The sequence below is a fragment of the Cheilinus undulatus genome, linkage group 14, assembly GCF_018320785.1.
Source record: "Cheilinus undulatus linkage group 14, ASM1832078v1, whole genome shotgun sequence".
In the NCBI taxonomy this organism is placed as follows: Eukaryota; Metazoa; Chordata; class Actinopteri; order Labriformes; family Labridae; genus Cheilinus; species Cheilinus undulatus.
Window position 1 is genome coordinate 3,063,354 of NC_054878.1, and position 20,478 is coordinate 3,083,831.

A 20,478-nucleotide genomic window follows, 5' to 3' on the forward strand; every position below is an offset into this window, starting at 1 on the left:
CAGAATTCTGAGATCAAAGTCAGGATTCTGAGATCAAAGTCAGAACTATGAGATTAAAGTCAAGATTTTGAGATCAAAGTCAGGATTCTGAGATCAAAGTCAGAATACTGAGATTAAAGTCAGGATTCTGAGATTAAAGTCAGGATTTTGAGATGAAAGTCATGATTCTAGGATTATAAAATCAAAGTCATAATTCTGAGATTAAGGTCCACATTCTGAGATTAAGAACAGTATTCTGAGATTAAAGTCAAGATTTTGAGAGCAAATTCAGAATTCTGAGATTAAAGTCAGGATTATTAAATCAAAGTCAGAATTCTGATATTAAAGTCAGAACTCTGAGATCAAATTGTCTCTAAAATTGTTTTTATGGACACAGCCCTTTTTCTGAATCTGAAGAATCTGATCTTAACTTGAGCACTGGTTTGGCTGTGTTTCTGAGGCTACAGCCCTCAACACTCCAGTCCTGGGATTGAATCTCCGTCTCCACACATCTGAAGCCTGTATTCCCTCTCTCTCTCTCTCTTAATAGTTCCTTCCTCTCTCTGGCTGTCCAATGAAAATTATCTTTAAAAAAGCAATAACCCTAACTCAGGACTGTGTAGAAGTAAATCCAGAAGCTCTAATCCTCTTCTACATATTCCCTGTTTTCTTCTATCAGCAATAAAGGCCTAAAAGAAATCTTTATAAAAATGAAAAAAAGAAAAAAAAAAAAAATCATGGATCCAGCTAACCCCATTGCTGCAGCATGATTTTAGATATATATATATATATATATATATATATATATATATATATATATATATAAACCTTCCTTTCAACACAAGAACAAACACTGATGTGAAACTTTGACTTAGTTCCCTAAAAAATTATGCTGTAAAATTATTTTTGAATTATTTTTAATTCTACATGAAGGTCATGAGTATTTAACAAATACTATTCATGTTTAGTTTTTAGATTTCATTTTATATCTTTTTTTTTTGTTTGATTGTTTTTTAACTGGCATTAATGGGCCTCCGTACTTTCCTGCCCAGCTTTTCTTTTGACCCCAGAAGAAAACGGCCGTTACAGCCGACCCCAGTCTCCCCTAACATAGAGGTTAACACGTGAACCTTTGAACTCTTCCTCAGAGTTCTTAAAAGTTCTAACGTCCCACTCTGGACTTCTGAAAAGTTTTTTAAAAGTTTAAAAAGAACAGAAAAAGTCAAGTCAACTTCTCCAGGTCGATGCTGACGTCGAGGTCACGTGACTCGCTCCTATGACGGGACGCTTATAAGGAGCTTTGACATGAAGAGCCCCGTTAGTTTCCCTCCTGGTCCCGAACTTTGGATTTGAACTGAGACAGCGCAGACAGACGGACTGAAGGAGAGAGTTTGTACCCAGAGACTGTGGACCCTCTCCTTCTCCTTCTTCTTCTTCTCCCAAACTTTCCAGGTGAGCCAAACTTCTTTTCTGCTGTTTTGAAACTCCTCACAGAAACTTTTTCTCCGCGCTCAGAGCTCCGGGAGACACCGGAGAGCTCCGTGCGCTCCGAGCTGCGCGCAAAGTTTGACCATGAGTCTAGAAAGTTTTCTGATCCTGTGAACTCCACGGAGAGAAATCAGGAGAGCTGGAGGGAGAAAACCAGAGAAAACATGGAGTAAATGAGTGTTTTACTCTTCAGCTGATGCTTTTAAACGACCTTTAAGACCTGTTGCCTCTGTTCTCGTTCCCTCTGGCCTCTTGGAGCGGCTGTCGGGACCCTCAGTGGTTTTATTCAACTTGTAAATCTGAATTTTCTTCCTTAAAACGCTTTTAAACCTTGACTAGTCCTAACGTCGTTCTTCATAAGGGTCAAAATGACCTTTATAAAAAACAGATCATTAGAATCTGAAACCCTGATTCTACAGAAACAACTGCTAATTAATCTGAAGTTAGTTCAAATCTGTGGATCCCACTCGTTTTCTACTAAAATAGAATACTAAATTAGAATTATTATCAATATATGTTAAAATAAAACCTTTATTTAAACATGCCTTTTTTAATTTCCCTACAACACCTGAAAAAGCGTCAGAAATGTACAACTTTAGAAAAAAGTGATGTTGTTGATTTATTTATTTATTTTTTTACTAAAAACCATGGCTCTCACTCTTATTAGGAATAAAAAGCATGGCTCTCACTCTTATTAGGAATAAAAATCATGGCTCTCACTCTTATTAGGAATAAAAAAGCCATGGCCCTCACTCTTATTGGGAATTAAACCCATGGCTGTCACTTTGATTGAAAATAAAATCCATGGCTCTCACTCGTATTAGGAATAAAAACCCTGGCTCTCACTTTTATTAGGAATAAAAATCATGACTCCCACTCTTATTGGGAATAAAAAGCATGGTTCTCACTCTTATTGGGAATAAAAATCATGACTCCCACTCTTATTGGGAATAAAAAGCATGGCTCTCACTCTTATTAGGAATAAAAATCATGGCCGTCACTCAGATTAGGAATAAAACCCATGGCTCTCAGACTTATTAGGGAAGAAAAATCATGGTTGTCACTCATATTACGAATAAAAACCCTGGCTCTCACTTTTATTAGGAATAAAACCCATGGATTTAACTCTTACTAGGAATAAAAATCATGGCTGTCACTCGTTTTAGGAATAAAAACCATGGCTCTCACTCTTATTAGGAATAAAAAGCATGGCTCTCACTCTCATTAGGAATAAAAAGCATGGCTCTCACTCTTATTAGGAATAAAATTCATGGCTCTCACTCTTATTAGGAATAAAAAGCATGGCTCTCACTCTTATTAGAAATAAAAAGCATGGCTCTCACTCTTATTAGAAATAAAAAGCATGGCTCTCACTCTTATAAGGAATAAAAAGCATGGCTCTCACTCTTATTAGGAATAAAAAGCATGGCTCTCACTCTTATTAGGAATAAAATCCATGGCTCTCACTCTTATTAGGAATAAAAAGCATGGCTCTCACTCTTATTAGGAATAAAATTCATGGCTCTCACTCTTATTAGGAATAAAAAGCATGGCTCTCACTCTTATTAGGAGTAAAAATCATGGCTCTCACTCTTATTAGGAATAAAATTCATGGCTCTCACTCTTATTAGGAATGAAAAGCATGGCTCTCACTCTTATTAGGAATAAAAAGCATGGCTCTCACTCTTATTAGGAATAAAATTCATGGCTCTCACTCTTATTAGGAATAAAATCCATGGCTCTCACTCTTATTAGGAATAAAAAGCATGGCTCTCACTCTTATTAGGAATAAAATTCATGGCTCTCACTCTTATTAGGAATAAAATCCATGGCTCTCACTCTTATTAGGAATAAAAAGCATGGCTCTCACTCTTATTAGGAATAAAAAGCATGGCTCTCACTCTTATTAGGAATAAAATTCATAGCTCTCACTCTTATTAGGAATAAAAAGCATGGCTCTCACTCTTATTAGGAATAAAAAGCATGGCTCTCACTCTTATTAGGAATAAAAAGCATGGCTCTCACTCTTATTAGGAATAAAAAGCATGGCTCTCACTCTTATTAGGAATAAAAAGCATGGCTCTCACTCTTATTAGGAGTAAAAATCATGGCTGTCACACGTATTAAGAATAAAATCCATGGCTCTCACTCTTATTAGGAGTAAAAATCATAGCTCTCACTCTTATTAGGAATAAAAAGCATGGCTCTCTTATTAGGAAAAAAAAGCATAAGACTAGAAGTAGATCATAGATGCTTGACTGAATAATGAAGAACGTTTGCATTAGGGTGGGCCATTCTGGGCCCGATGACAACAGGAGGGTTAAAATCCCTCTTGTCTTGGGACTGTCTGCAGGGAGCCATTGTTTGGGCCTCCATTGTTCCTCTCCGTCTCGGTCATTTTCAGCAGATGAACGCAGTCATGTAGAAAGTGGCGGGCAGAGGCGAAGGTGGGACCACTGCTCTGGGCCTCGTGCTGTAGAGGCCCTAAAGATGTAGACATAATAGGAACGCATCACATCTCATTTCAGCTCAGCTCCTCCAGTCAGTCTAAAATACACAGTTTACAAGCCAGAGTTACACTGGAGCTGTTCAGAGCCAAAAATGCTCCATTCAGACTGACATTTATGGTCTCACCTCCATGAAAGCATCATACATGCCTTTTATCATATCTGGGTGTCAGTTTGGGCTTTTGCCTAGGAATTAATCATTTTTCTACTCTCCACCAGATGGCATCATCTTGACCATATTTGGCAATTATTGAGGGAAAAAACATGCAAAAACATAAAAATAAATAAAATAAAAAAGCAAAAAAATTAATGTTTCTGGTAGTCATTGCCATATATCCCAGACTGCAACAGTTCTACACAAAAAATACTTTGCATGTAGTATATTAAATTTTATTTTTTCATTTTTTAAATGTAAAAACACGTTGTCATCATGACAAAAACTGGCATTCAAAGAGTTAAAATCTTAAAATTTATAAATATTTGATATCACTTATGAGGTCAATTATTGTTGAAAAAATTATCTCAATAACAGTAGAATAAAATAATGCATAAGATTTTTTATAGATACTGTATGAAAAGGGCATTTTTTGTGCTTAGCAGCTTGAGTGTGGCTAATATTAAAACAGAGAGAGTTAACACAACCTTACATGATGAAGACCAGGGCCAGGTTAAGTCATGTTAAGGCCCCAGAGACCAATAAGAGTCAGAGGACTGCAGGACAAACCCAGATGGTAGATCTAGATCCTCCACAGTCAGCTCTTAGAAGAGCATCAGGACTCAAAGAGCCCGGATTAAGCAGAACTAGAGTCCCTCAAACCGAAGCAGACGAGTCGCACTGCGAGAATACAGATGCACCTACTATCCCTCCTTTATGTTGAGTGCCAACTATTCGAACGGGGGGGGTCCCGGGTCCCAACATCCCCAGCTTCATCAACAGCACATAAGGATCTATCATTACACTGATATGAAGACATTTGGGGGCGTTTAGACGGGCTTGGACCTTGATGTAAGGGACAGGGGTCCTGTAAAGAGCCTTCAGTGGATAATCAGAATCTGTTTTGATGCTATGTGAGCCACTTTTGTCCCTTCTCAGACATTTTAGATCCCCTGTTTGACTCAATGCCTACAGTGACTCCATCCTGAGGCCTCAGGCAATGTTAAATATTCCCGTTCTCTCTCTGCTCCGCCACAGAGCGCTCCTCCTCGGAGCTGCTCCTCTTCAGTGTTGATGACAGAATATCAGAGATCTGCAAACTCATTTTAGCTGATACTGATGCTTGAGGTTGATTTAAGGGCCACGCTGTTACGGGTACGACTGTTCATTCCTCACTAAAACACCACAAATGTTCTGTTGGGAAGGTAATGTGTGCATGCTTCAGTGTAAGACTGAATATATACCATGGTTCTATAATGGCTGCAGGACCTCTCCATGTCCCGGACCATCCTATCACGGCGTAGAGCTCCAGCTTTAACCTAAACGAACCGTTTCCCTCTGCTGTAACGTAAAAACACAAACATAAAATGTTTTTGAACTTAATGCATTTTATTGAAGAGGATTATCACAGCCTAGAATATGTTAATAATGAGCAACAGCTTTGGTCTTATGTGTAATAATTTTTACATTTCAATTGTTACACTCATGCTGTTCAGGACCAGAAATGGCCACCATACATACATGATAAAAAATAACATTTGATCCAACTTCTTCTGTATTTATTTTAAAATCAGAATCAGACCTATTTATAATTATCAAATATTGATTAATATTTTGGAATTTAACCCTTTAAATGCCAACCTAACCTTCATGCATCCCTTTAATTTTTACACCTGTGTAAAACAGAATGTGGAAAAACCCCGACTATTGTGTCTCTTTGGTCAAAAACGGCTCACTTCATATATCAGGCCATACAATTATCATACCGTCATGCACTTTTATAAATGCAGGAGGAAGGGTCCAACATGGACACTAGGGATGCAAATGTCAGGATTTTTGTACACAGTGCAGGGGTATGTAACCCTGGAAAGAAGATGGCTACACCGTTTCCTTGTTTCTCACTGGCAAATTCATCTTGCAAAGCTCCCATCTGAACAGTTTGGGCGCGGTTAGAAAGTGACAGAATCTATCAGTGTTGAGGGGCAGTGCTTTCTGGCACAGCAGAGTCATGAAGTAAGCAAGCAGGGACAAGAGGCCAGTGCAATTATGGCGGAAGAGCTTAGTGTGGATGCTGCTAAAGCGTCAGTTTTATCAGAACTTGACGACATTTCTTCGTTAAAAGAAGAACAAAGAACAGCAGTGAGTGGTTTTCTTTTCAAAAACTGACATGCCTACAGTCGCCATGGTTTGCGTATTGCAGTTCTCTATGGCTGTGTTTCCATCAGGTGGTCGGGTTTGATTGATAAACATGAGAAAACTTGATTTGTGGCCAGATACCAATATCCACAGACTAGGTTTGATCTCTGTTAAGTCCAAATATCCCCAATTTTAGCAGATATTAGTCCGTTTTTTTCCCGTTTTCCCGTGTTTTGCAGGCCGGTGCCATGCAGCTGAGCAGCTGTGTTGCGCGCTGATGTGACGTCAGTACAACCCCCATTGTTGTGTTTGTAGCTCCACCTTTTTGGTACGGATAGGTAAGATTGGTGCCCCTATGGAAGGATGCCGAAAAGTGGGATGGTACGGGTCGGTTTTTTAGGACCCTTTCCAACTTTTGCTCAATGGAAATGCAAAAAATGCGTGCAGCTCCGCACCAAACTAAGCCAGATCGCTTGGTGGAAACTACCTATATGGAGTTTATTCCTCAGTTGTAGTGCACCTCATGATCAGTGACAACGTCACGTTTTGTTGATCTGGTTATCCTGTAAAGATGAGACAGGTTGGGTTCTTAGGTGTGATGGATGGCTGTGGTTCTCAACTGGTGGGTCAGGACACAAAAAGGATTTATGGAGGTCTGCCTGGAAAAAACTGGCATATGTTCATGATGTCGAACCGATCTTTAGGTTTTTTTCTGCAGATCAAGGCGGAGTTCTACCATCTTTAATTCCACTCTCTTCATCCACCTTAAACCAAGGCAGAATCAAACTTATTCCAAAAGCCTGATTCTGCATTTTTAATAAATTAACAGTTTTCCCCAGATATCCTCTTATACCAGTCTGTTAATATCACTGCTAGATCTCACTAGGACAAGAACCGTGGTATGTAGATGCTGGCGATGGGCCACATCAGAGATGACGGTACAGACCTGCCCTTGTTCTTAAAAGTCTGTGGATAACCTTGGTTTTGAATGCCATTGAGGTCTTTCTTTCAAAATCAGTTCATCAATCAGGAATAAACAAATGGCCCATTTGTGTCACTTCCTGTTGCCGGTAGGGGGTGCTGTGAGATCTTTGCAAGAAGGTGTGCTTAGTGTGGTTCTGTTGTCTTGGCTGAAAATTCTGAAGAACACAGAATGATCTATCCAGAAGTTAAAAGAGGTTAAAGCACCATAATAGGCCTTATTTTGAAAGTACGATGATGGACTTCCTGTTGGGATGTTGGTGTGGGTCCAGGGGGCTTTTTTGCAGGTCTAGTAGTGATGCATCTGCAGACCAAACATCCTCAGCGTAGACTGAATGGTGTTTGGGGGCTGACTGGTTGAAGTGATGAAGCAGCTGGTATCTACTGATGCTGATATCCGTGTAGTCGGAACCTTAAAGAATTCCCGAGACGTGTTCACAACAACGGCAAAGACAGACGAAACCCCATTCCTCTGACCCTAGCTATCGCAGGCACAGAGGCATAAAGATGTACGGATGTAGCATGTCCCCTCATGGCTGCCGTAGAAGATTATTCAGTCAATTTCCTGTTTTGGGGTTGTTAAAGCTGGATTTTAAAAACCGCCTGCAGCTTGGTCTGCTGCAGTATCAGCTGCTTTTACACAGTATTTAGATTCATTCAAACTTTATTGACAAATGTTCTAAGATGGATGAATGTGAGACTAAAATGAATTATTTTGTGAAAGGTCTGAAGCTGTTGTTTTCATTCAGACCAGTCTTTTATTTCTGATGATTTAAGCTTACGGATCCAAACGGCATCAACAGCAGGAGTCAGGTTTAATCAAAGGGGTCCTGACTGTGAACATGTCCCCTAAGCGTGACGTGTCAGAGTCCGAGGGAAGCACAGGAACTCAGCTGATTGTCTGTGTGCAGAGGAAATGCTCTGCAGGAAAGACGTGCTGCTTCCTGTCGCTCCCACACAAACACCAAGCAGAGCACAGCGAGGATCTTTGGCAGAATCCTCTCAGCTGGGATCTTCCTCTCCTTAACCCTCCTCGTTAGTTCAGTCCTGAGGTAACTCCTGAAAACTTCAGCCTTGGGGTGGAGACTATGGAGTCATTTTTATTACAAAACTGATGAGCACATTTGAGCATTCATCATGATCTAGTAGTCTTAGGCTTGTCTTCAGACTTTCCATTCAAACCTGCCTGAGTGCTCTGAACTGCCTCCTTGTTCTTAGGTTACCCTTTTCCAAGCCCTAAAACTCTGCATCATGTCCCAACAGGCTTTAAAAAGTAGACACTTTTCACACACTTTTTGTGTGTCCTCCACTTTTTGTGTGTCCTCCATCCTCCACCTGTTTCCTATTGGCTGGTCCATCCTCCACCTGTTTCCTATTGGTCGGTCCATCCTCTACCTGTTTGCTATTGGCTGGTCCATCCTCCACCTGTTTTCTATTGGCTGGTCCATCCTCCACCTGTTTTCTATTGGCTGGTCCATCCTCCACCTGTTTCCTATTGGTCGGTCCATCCTCTACCTGTTTGCTATTGGCTGGTCCATCCTCCACCTGTTTCCTATTGGCTGGTCCATCCTCCACCTGTTTCCTATTGGCTGGTCCATCCTCCACCTGTTTCCTATTGGTCAGTCCATCCTCTACCTGTTTGCTATTGGCTGGTCTATCCTCCACCTGTTTTCTATTGGCTGGTCCATCCTCTACCTGTTTCCTATTGGCTGGTCCATCCTCCACCTGTTTTCTATTGGCTGGTCCATCCTTTACCTGTTTCCTATTGGCTGGTCCATCCTCTACCTGTTTCTTATTGGCTGGTCCAACCCTTACCTGTTTCCTATTGGCTGGTCCATCCTTTATCTGTTTCCTTTTGGCTATTTTGTACTCCACAGAGACATTTAGAGCACAAACAGAGGAAATCTTAGCACATGGAGGCATTTGAGAGCAGAAAGGCAGGTTTGAATGGAGAGAGAAAAATCAGACACTAATATTAAACAATCTTGATTATTCCTACAATAATGAATCCATAAGACAAATCTCCATATTTCCAGCAGATTTATTACAGGTCAGAGAGAGATGGTGGTTCAGAGTAAGAAGAGTTGGTGTGGCGATGTAGAGACTGTCACTGAATCCTGTCGTATGACTGATGTGTGTTTCATGAAGGTGTTGATGAATCCTGGGACATTTCACACCTATGGTTAATATGCTCTGGTCTGACGTCTTTCTTTCCACACCCAAACAGCATTTTAGGTCACTGGCAACGCCCCTTTGTTAAACTCCTTCCTGGATGAGGATCTTTGAAACTCTCGCTCCTTGCCAGTCCCACCCTTCTTTCCCAAAGTGGTCAACCATGGTCAACTGTGTGGCAATGGAGGGTAAAGCCCCCTACATCCCCAGCTTCACCAACATTCCATCCATTGTCCTTACAGAATGATGTCATCAAATTTTAAACATTTCATCCTCTCCCAATGAAGATGATGTCATCAAAATTTATAAAAAAAATTCCATCCTCTACCTTAAAGGATGATGTCATCTAAATTTCCAAAACATTTCATCCTCTGCCTTTAATGATGATGTCATCCAAATTTATCAAAACATTGCATTCTTTGCCTTAAAGTCATCTTAATGTTCTTCTTAGCCTTAATCTTCTTAGCCTTAATGTCATCTAAATTTACAAAAAATGTCATCCTGTGTTGTTAATGATGATGTCATCAAAATGTATATAATTATTCCATCCTCTGCCTATATAGATGATGTCATTAAAATGTATATAAACATTCCATTCTCTGCTTTTAAAGATGATGTCATCAAAGTTTATAAAACATTCCATCCTCTTCCTTTAAAGATGATGTCATCAAAATGTATCAAAACATTCCATCCTCTGCCTATGAAGATAATGTCATCAAAATTAATAAAAACATTCTATCATCTGCATTTAAAGATAATATCATCAAAATGTATAAAACATTCCATCCTCTGCCTATGAAGATGATGTCATGAAAATGTGTCAAAACATTCCATTCTCTGCCTATGAAGATGTCATAAAAGTTTATAAAAACATTCCATCCTCTGCATTTAAAGATGATATTGTCAAAGTTTATAAAACACTTAATCCTCTGCCTTTAGAAATTTTGTCATAAAAATTTAAAAACATTCCTTTCTCTGCCTTTGAGGATGATGTCTTCAAAATATATAATGTCATCAAAATTTATAAAACATTCCATCCTCTGCCTTGAAAATTGAGGTCATTAAAATTTATAAAAACATTCCATCCTCTGTCTTAAAAATTGATGTCATTAGAATTCATAAAAACATGCCACTCTCTGCCTGTAAAGATGATGTCATCAAAATTTATAAAACATTCCACGAAAATGTGTCAAAACATTCCATTCTCTGCCTATGAAGATGTCATAAAAGTTTATAAAAACATTCCATCCTCTGCATTTAAAGATGATATTGTCAAAGTTTATAAAACACTTAATCCTCTGCCTTTAGAAATTTTGTCATAAAAATTTAAAAACATTCCTTTCTCTGCCTTTGAGGATGATGTCTTCAAAATATATAATGTCATCAAAATTTATAAAACATTCCATCCTCTGCCTTGAAAATTGAGGTCATTAAAATTTATAAAAACATTCCATCCTCTGTCTTAAAAATTGATGTCATTAGAATTCATTAAAACATGCCACTCTCTGCCTGTAAAGATGATGTCATCAAAATTTATAAAACATTCCATCCTCTGCCTTGAAAATTGGTGTCATTAAAATTTATAAAAACATTCCACTCTCTGCCTATGAAGATGATGTAATCAAAATGTATAAAACATTCCATCCTCTGCATGAAAATTGATGTTATCAAAATTTACAAAACATTTTATATTTCGCCTTTAAAGATGATGCCATCAAAGTTTATAAAACATTCCATCCTCTGCCTATGTAGACGATCTTATCAAAATGTATAAAACACTCCATCCTTTGCCTTTAAAGATGATGCCATCAAAGCCTCTGTAACATTCCACTGGAAAACTATGTGGAAAATGAAGAACTGGCATATGTCTCTTTTGGGCTTCCATACTTTGTTGCCTTTTTGGCCCCATTTTTTAAGGCACACATTCCTGACTGACTTGAGACAGCTAAGTGACCCACTTTTTGGTCCAGACCCACTAGTTGAGAACCAATGCTTTTAACTGATCTTAAGCAGAGACGCTGACGTGTAAAAGGTTTGTTAGTCTGCAGATAAATGCTCAGTTCTCCGTCTTTCACACTGTTTGGTAGGGTTAGGGTTAGGGTCATGTTTTTCTTTTTTTTTTTTTTTTTTTTTGCTCAAAGCCTGCCTAAGATCACACCAGAATCTCAGGTCATGCCATGTTCATATCTATTTAGAACTGCCTCTTGAACACGTGTTACAATACCTGTGGTGTTGTGTCATTGTAGCAGTAACATCTAGTTGTAGAATTCCCACTGCACACCTCAACTGGCCTCCAGGCACACCATGTGGGAACCACTGGGTTAGGATTACCCTTTCTGTTACCCTTTCACGCTGTGTTAAATGAGGTGAAAACACCGGGGCTGCAGAATTACTTACAAATGTTTTCTGACCTTTATTCTCTGCAGGTTTGAGGCATGAGCAGCTTTCAGAGACACCTTATTAGCAAAAACAGAAATGTAGGCTCTGAGTTTCAGATTAAAACACTTAAACTCTGGTCATTAAAGAGGGTAGAGAGGGTTTAAAGAACCTCGGGAGTCATAACATGTCTGGATCAACATGTTTTTTGTGTTTTTCTTACCATCATTTTTAGCTAAATATGTCCTTGACTGGTATTGACACTGTTAGTACTGTCTTCAATCATTCATTATTTTCATAAGGTTACCTTTAGTATACGATGACACAGAAAGACTGAATTTAAAATCCCTCATGAATAACCCAGTCAGTAAAACAACAGGACATATCTGTGTATTTCTCTTTGGATGGCTTCGTCTTTGATCCTGTGTGAAAGACTGACATTTCACTCCGAATGAAAACTAAAATTTGGTTGCAGATTTTCTTAATGAGTGCCACGCTGGCCTGGATCTGAAGTGTTTCATAAACGGACAGAAATGTGTTTCTGTTCTCTCTAATTGGATTAAGTCGTGTTTTACGTCATGAAAGGAATACTGTTGTCTCCTTTAATAACGGTAATGTTTAATCACAGAGGACAGGAATGCAGAGGAGCATAATCCATCCTCAACAAGTAAATCTTCATGTTAAACTTCATAATTTATGTGTTATACATGTACGAAGGAGGTTTAGGGCCACTGAAAAAAAGGTATTTTTTTTGTTTATTTGCAAATTCAAAAATGAATTTCAGAACTGTGACTTTAATATTGAAATTCTGACTTTGATCTTAAGAAGTCTGAAGAATCAGAATTATGACAATAAAAGGCAGGGTTCTGAAAATCAAGGCCAGAATTCTACCATCAAAGTCATGATTGCAGGATCAAAATCAGAATTCTGAGATCAAAGTCAGAATTCTGCCATCAAAGACAGAATTGTAGGATCAAAGTCAGAATTCTGCCATCAAAGTCAGAAGTCTAACATCAAAGTCAGAATGCTGAGGTCAAAGTCAGAATTGTAGGATCAAAGTCAGAATTCTGAGATTAAAGTCAGATGTTCTGCCATCAAAGTCAGAAGTCTAACATCAAAGTCAGAATGCTGAGGTCAAACTCAGAATTGTAGGATCAAAGTCAGAATTCTGAGATCTAAGTCAGACATCTGAGATCAAATTCAGAATTCTACCATCAAAGTCAGAATTCTAACATCAAAGTCAGAAATCTAACATCAAAGTCAGGAGGCTAACATCAAAGTCAGAATTCCAGCATCAAAGTAAGAATTCTACCATCAAAGTAAGAATTCTAACATCAACGTCAGACATCTGAGTTTAAAGTCAGACATCTGAGATCAAAGTCAGAATTCTACCATCAAAGTCAGAATTTCGAGATCAAAGCCAAACATCTGAGATCAAAGTCAGAATTGTAGGATCAAAGTCAGAATTCTGCCATCAAAGTCAGACTTCCGAGATCAAAGTCAAAATTCTACAGTCAAAGTCAGGAGTCTAACATCAACATCAGAACTTTGAGATCAAAGTCAAACTTCTGAAATCAAAGTCAGAATTGTAGGATCAAAGTCAGAATTCTACCATCAAGTCAGAATTTCAGGATCAAAGTCAGAATTTTTATCTTAGAATTCTGACTGTAATTTTCAGAATTCTGTGTTTTTTTTTTCTTCTAAGAATTGGATACAAGAAGTTGGAATTCAAAAACAGTTTTTAGTGGCCTTAATCCAGTCTTTGTATATACAGTATGTGTTTATCCTTTGAAATGTTTTGTTTGCCCACCATGCCCACCTAAAATCTGCCTCCTCCTACACAGGGTAACGCTCCGTGAACATGGGAGACTGGAGTGCTCTGGGTCGTCTGTTGGACAAAGTCCAGGCGTACTCCACGGCGGGAGGAAAGGTGTGGTTGTCAGTGCTCTTCATCTTCAGGATCCTGGTCCTGGGCACAGCAGTGGAGTCAGCTTGGGGAGACGAGCAGTCTGCCTTCAAATGTAACACGCAGCAACCCGGTTGTGAGAACGTCTGCTACGACAAATCCTTCCCCATCTCTCATGTCCGCTTCTGGGTGCTGCAGATCATCTTTGTGTCTACGCCCACGCTGCTCTACCTTGCTCACGTCTTCTACCTGAACAGGAAGGAGCAGAAGTTCAATAGGAAGGAGGAGGAGCTCAAAGCCGTTCAGAATGACGGCGGCGATGTGGAGATCCCGTTGAAGAAGCTGGAGATGAAAAAGTTAAAGTACGGCATTGAGGAGCATGGTAAAGTGAAGATGAAGGGTGCTCTGCTGAGAACGTACATTGTCAGCATCTTCTTCAAGTCCATCTTCGAGGTGGGCTTCCTGGTCATTCAGTGGTACATGTACGGCTTCAGCTTGTCTGCTGTTTACACATGCGAGCGGGCGCCGTGTCCCCATAGAGTGGACTGTTTCCTGTCTCGGCCCACTGAGAAGACAGTCTTCATCATCTTCATGCTGGTGGTGTCTCTGGTGTCTCTGCTGCTCAATGTCATCGAGCTCTTCTACGTCTTCTTCAAGAGGATCAAGGACCGTGTCAAGGGCAAACAGCAGCCCACACTTTACCCCGGAGGAGGCACGTTAAATGCCACCCCTAAAGATCTGTCTGCTGCCAAGTACGCCTACTACAATGGCTGCTCCTCCCCTACTGCCCCGCTCTCACCCATGTCACCCCCAGGCTACAAGCTAGCGACGGGGGAGCGGGGAACCGGCTCATGTCGTAACTACAACAAGCAGGCCAACGAGCAGAACTGGGCCAACTACTCCACGGAGCAGAACCGTCTGGGCCAGAACGGTGGCGGAAGCACCATTTCAAACTCCCACGCACAGGCCTTCGACTTCCCCGACGACACGGTCGAGCACAAGAAACTGTCGTCGGCAGGACACGAGCTGCAACCGCTGGCGCTGATGGACGCTCGCCCCTGCAGCCGGGCCAGCAGTCGCATGAGCAGCCGGGCTCGACCGGACGACCTAGACGTGTGAGCCCCTCGAGGCTTCTTCGTCTTCGCCCGGAGAATCAAACAGTTGTTGAATGGGCGAGGCTAACCTCGATCACTGTCGTCAGCGTAGAGACTCTTAGTCGATCAGAGAGACATTAAAACTTGTATGTAACACTGTCAAAGGTACAAGCTGCAGATATTTGTTCCATGACTTTCAGTGTAACGTTTAGTGGAGCTAACAGCTTTAAGAGAACTCACAGATACGGAGGGAGGAGCTATTATACCCAGCAGACAACTCAACAACACGACTGTCTGCTTTAGAATCATTTAGGAAAGGTTTGATCAGAGAAAAAGTCTCTCCTCCTCCTGTTCTCTTAGTTTTTATGCCTGCACCTCTGGGAAACATCTGACTGTCATTGCTTCCATCTGGAGCTGTGGCAGTCCAACAGGGCCTTCTTACCTGAGTCTACTCCTAAACCCACAGCTGGCTACACCCTAGACCTGACAAAAACCCGAGCCCTGATTTACCCCGAACAGTCAGTTCGAGGGCTGATTTACCCCCAACAGTCAACTCAAGTTCTGATTTGCCCCCAAAATATCCCTTCAAGGCCTGATCCATGGCTGTCAAGTGTCAATTTGACTATTGTACTTCCACTGATGAAGGTGGAACCCCTGGAGGAGAATAAGAGACACTGAAAAACATACATTTTGAAAATCAACTTTTTTTTGCTAATACAGAGTAAAAAGGATGAATTCTGAGTTTGATCTCAGATTTCTGACTTAAATCTAAGATTTTGACCTTGATCTAAGATTTCTGACTTTAATCTCAGATTTCTGACTTTGATCTCAGATTTCTGGGTTTGATCTCAGATTTCTGGGTTTGATCTCAGATTTCTGACTTAAATCTAAGATTTTGACCTTGATCTAAGATTTCTGACTTTAATCTCAGATTTCTGACTTTGATCTCAGATTTCTGACTTTAATCTCAGATTTCTGGGTTTGATCTCAGATTTCTGACTTTGATCTCAGATTTCTGACTTTAATCTCTGATTTCTGGCTTTGATCTCAGATTTCTAACTTTGATCTCAGATATCTGATTTTAATCCCAGATTTTGGACCTTTGGATCTAAGATTTCTGACTTTAAGTTCGGATTCCTGGCTTTGATCTTAGATTTTTGACTTGAATCTCAGTTTTCAGACCTTTTTTTTTTGGTTTTGTTTTTTTTTTTTTCAGATTTCTGACTTTAATCTCAGATTTTGGATCTTGATATCAGATTTTGCCTTTAATCTCATATTTGGGACTTTGATCTCAGATTTCTGACTTTGATCTTAGATTTTGGACTTTACTCTCAGATTTTGGACCTTGATTTCAGATTTCTGACTTTAATCTCAGATTACTGGCTTTGATCTCAGATTTTTGACTTTAATCTCAGATTCTGGACCTTGTTCTCAGATGTTGGACCTTTGGATCTCAGATTTCTGACTTTAATCTCAGATTCTGGACCTTGTTCTCAGATGTTGGACCTTTGGATCTCAGATTTCTGACTTTAATCTCAGATTTTGTACCTTCATCTCAGATTTCTGACTTTAATCTCAGATTTTGGACCTTGTTCTCAGGTTTTGAACCTTTGGATCTCAGATTTCTGACTTTAATCTCAGATTTTGTACCTTGATCTCAGATTTCTGACTTTAATCTCAGATTTTGGACCTTGTTCTCAGGTTTTGAACCTTTGGATCTCAGATTTCTGACTTTAATCTCTAATTTTTTTATTTGATCTCAGATTTCTGAGTTGAATCTCAGTTTTCAGACCTTTTTTCAGCTTTCTGACTTTAATCTCAGATTCTTGACCTTGAAAATGACAATTAGAAAAATCAGAGGTCTCCAACCAATGTCTTGTACTTCTGTGAATGTCTGTGAGATCTCGTCTTTGGAATCTCCTCTGTGGAATAAGCACAGTTACTGTGTGGTCTCACAGTTGGCTGAATTATCCAGTGTATACATTCAAAGGATTATAATCTCAAAAATCATCTGAAAATAGTCTCCTATGTTTTTAAACAGATTTGAGTCTTGTGTGTAGCCAGCCTGAGCAGATCCAACGTGCCTTCTAGCCCAGTGCCTGATGGGATACGCTCCTCTGCCGTTACAGCAGACCAACGTGTTAAAAAAGCTACAGCAGAGACCGGATGTGATGGCTGCTGACTAATCCCTGTGGGAGTATGATCTGGATCAAAGTGTGCTCTCTGAGGAGAGCTTTTTCCACTGACAGGCTGTCACAGTTTCTACTGAAAAGGCAGAAACGTTGCTGCCTTTAACACCAGCAGCAGTCAGTAAGGAGTTTATGCAGTCCTGGCTTTAGAATTCCATTTCTTCATGTTTATTTGACATTATAGTGCTTAAACTTTTTTCTGTTGCTCTAAGTCATGAAGTATGTTTTTGTTTGGACCCAAACATTACCGACAGCATGCAGAAGTTTGCCAGTAATTTTTCATAAGTGAAAAATTAAATGATTGCATCATTTTAGCTCTGTTGGCAGAGCGGACCTCCATGTAAAATCACAGGTTTGAATCTTGATCCTGGAGCATGTCCCCCCCTGCTCTCTCTCCCCATACTCCCCATCTCTCCTCAGCGGTTCTGTCCAATAAAAAAATATTTTTTAAACAGGAAATCAGTTAGGATAGGGACTTCTGTTTTTATATCAGTACCAGCGTGAGCCTGTCGGATAGAAAACATCAACTTTCATCAGGCCAGCATTGATCCATGAAGATTATGATGCAGACATCACGGCCTGTTGAACTGTAGTACGATGCTACGGGGGGCGTTCAGGAACTTCATGCACCTTTGAGTCATCTAGATCACAAATGAGGAATGAATAGGACCCAGGATGAAACGTATAAGAGCTGAATTTTAAAATAGCATTCATCTCATGGATTGAACTGGTAAAAAAAACATCTTAAAAGTCAAATTAACCTGTGCTGTCTGGATAGAGTCAGGCCTAACATGTAGTTTGTACATTCCTTTAAATTTTCACATCTCTGTAAACTAATACTACAGTGACACTACGGGTCAACACTTCATGAAAAACAAAAAACATTTCACTACATGCAAAAATGTTTTGTAACACCAACTACAACAAAAAATGAAACTCTAAAAAACTCTTTTTCACATCCTGTGAAGAAAGCCAAAATAAAAGCCAGCAATCTGAGATCAAGGTCAGAATTATAAGATCAAAGTGAGAATTCTGAGATCAAAGTAAGAATTCTAAGATCAAAGTCAGGATTCTAAATATCAAAGTCAGAATTCTGAGATTAAAGTCAGATCTAAGATCAACATCAGAGTTCTAAGATAAAAGTCAGAATTACCAGATCAAAGTCAGAATTCTAAGATCAAAGTCAGTTCTAAGATCAAAGTCAGAATTCTAAGATCAAAATCAGGATTCTAAGATCAAAGTCAGAATTCTCAGATCAAAGTCAGAATTCTCAGATCAAAGTCAGAATTCAGAGATCAACTTCAGAAATATGATATCAATGTCAAAATTCTAAGATCAAAGTCAGAATTATTAGATCAAAGTCAGAATTATGAGACTAAAGTCAGAGTTCTGAGAACAGTGACATAAAAATCAGAATTTCATTATTCTAAGATCAAAGTCAGAATTCATAAAAACAAAGTCAGGAATCATAGAACAAAGTCTGAACCCTAAAACAAAAAAACAGAATTCTGACTTTTCCTAGAATAGAAAAAAAATAAAATAAAAAAATAAAAAATCCAGTGTCCTTAACCCTCTTTTGTTAATACTGCTGTTTAATCACTTTCATACATATATTTTTATATAATATTTTTTTTTTGCAGCTAGTGAAATGTTTTTGCCACTGACCTTTAGGGCCACCGTAGCTCCCAGCTCTCTGTTTTTTCTTGGTCCCAGCAGAGACGGGCTGACGTAACGCTGGATGGTTATTGGCTGTAACAGTTGAATATTTATAGCTTGGCCTTCGTGGAGAAGTACCACTAATAGAAAGATGAGACTACTGTCCAGTAAAACCATCACAAACGCCCCACCAACTGTATATTTATTATCAGTTTTTCTGAAGGCAGTGAGGACTGTTGTTTCCTGGTAAACTTTGAATTTATGTGCTGTAATGTTTCATTTCTTGTGTTTTTTTTTTTATTTGGAGGGGAGGGATGTCTGTAGAGAAAGGCTTTATTACTGTCATTGATCGGACAAGTGTGAGCTCCGAAACTTGTCGAAAAGAAGCAGCAGAATGATTTTTTTTTCATATTTGAGTGAATGATTTTTGTAGGATGTTTCTCGGACTCGATGTAACCGTTGCTGCTTGAGAAATAGATATTTAGTACTGTAAATCAAGCTAACTGTGTCACGATGAAAATGTGAGTTTTTAGAAGACTGCGTAGAGATCTGGACTAATATTTAGTCGGTTATATTAATGCCACTGTAGCTCCACAAATACCAAACTTTAGGATAAATCTCAATCTGGGCTTTTTTTTCTTTTTATTGTTCTGTATTTTTTTAAAACTGTGCATCACCTTGTCGGTACTTAGACGGATCTTTCAGCTACGACGGCGTTTGCACTGAGATCTCGGTGATAGAGATGTAATATGATGTTACTAATTTATTTGATAACACAGAATCACTACAGTGCAGACTATCGGACATCACACAACTGGTTCAGAACAGACCATGTCACCCAGCAGGATCCACTGTTGTACAGTGCATGAACAGCAATCAGCAACTCATTCTTTGTATCTGTGAAAAGATATTTTAACCAATAAATATTTCCTGTCCTAATCAGAGACTCCTTTGTTTTTTATTTCTGGTCCCCAGCAAACACCAGAGGTAGCCCAGAACTCAGCCATTTCTAGACTTTCTTTAAGCCCAAAAATAAATCATGAAAACTGTGCTATGTTTAGTCTTCAGGGTAGGCTAAAAACAGATGTTTAAAACCTGATTTTGTTTAGTAGTCATTTACGTCCCATTTAAGCCAAAAGCAGAACTTGAAACAGTAGTTGATGATAAGTTACCTTAGATGTCTTTTGAAGGTTAGAATTTGGCCCAAAAATATTTGTAAATTTGGGCTGTGAGGTCTTCTTTTGGGTCCAAATTAAGCCCAAAAATAGTCTAAGAAAATATAGCTAATAATAGGGCTGTTATTTAATTCAATTCACAACACTTTATTTATCCCTGAAGGGCAATTAAAGGCACAGAGAGCAGCAGCATGGACAGACACTCAACATTTAAAAAAAACATATGGAGCCCCAGACATGACATATTAAAAAAAAAAAAAAAAAAAAAAAAAATGTGGCCACAATATAGCTATAACGTGCGCACAAAATAGAAATTCGTGGCCACAAAATACCAATTTGTGGCCATAAAATAAGTATAACGCGTACATGAAATACTGATTAATAATATTAATATCATTCCTGGACAGCTGGGTAAGCAAATCAAGTGCACCGTCCTACCCCGTTGTCCAAGTCGTACCTCGCCAGCAAAGCAACCTGGCTCTCTATATTCTGGTTAAATGCCTCTCGGTAATAATGGTTCCTTGCAATGCCAGGCTTTTCAGAATGTCTTTGTAGCTCATTCCCAGCCTAAAATAAAATTCAATCATACTATCCCTGTCCATCATGTAGTTTAGCACCTCTACAGCCTCTACCTTAGACCTAAGAGAAGGTGCACTCGATTTGCT

The 20,478-nt window shown here is 39.3% G+C and overlaps 1 protein-coding gene across 1 annotated transcript; it reads left to right on the forward strand.

Moving 5' to 3' along the window:
• Positions 1-1,306: 1,306 nt before the first annotated feature.
• Positions 1,307-19,577, forward strand: gja1b (gap junction protein alpha 1b). The gene is made up of 2 exons (XM_041805412.1): positions 1,307-1,431; positions 13,638-19,577. The coding sequence occupies exon 2, from the start codon at positions 13,655-13,657 to the stop codon at positions 14,816-14,818; it is 1,164 nt and encodes a 387-aa protein (XP_041661346.1). The 5' UTR covers positions 1,307-1,431; positions 13,638-13,654; the 3' UTR covers positions 14,819-19,577.
• Positions 19,578-20,478: the final 901 nt, after the last annotated feature.

Excerpts from the sequence above, each read along its gene's own strand:
- gja1b (XM_041805412.1), top strand. The coding sequence starts at position 13,655 with ATGGGAGACTGGAGTGCTCTGGGTCGTCTGTTGGACAAAGTCCAGGCG.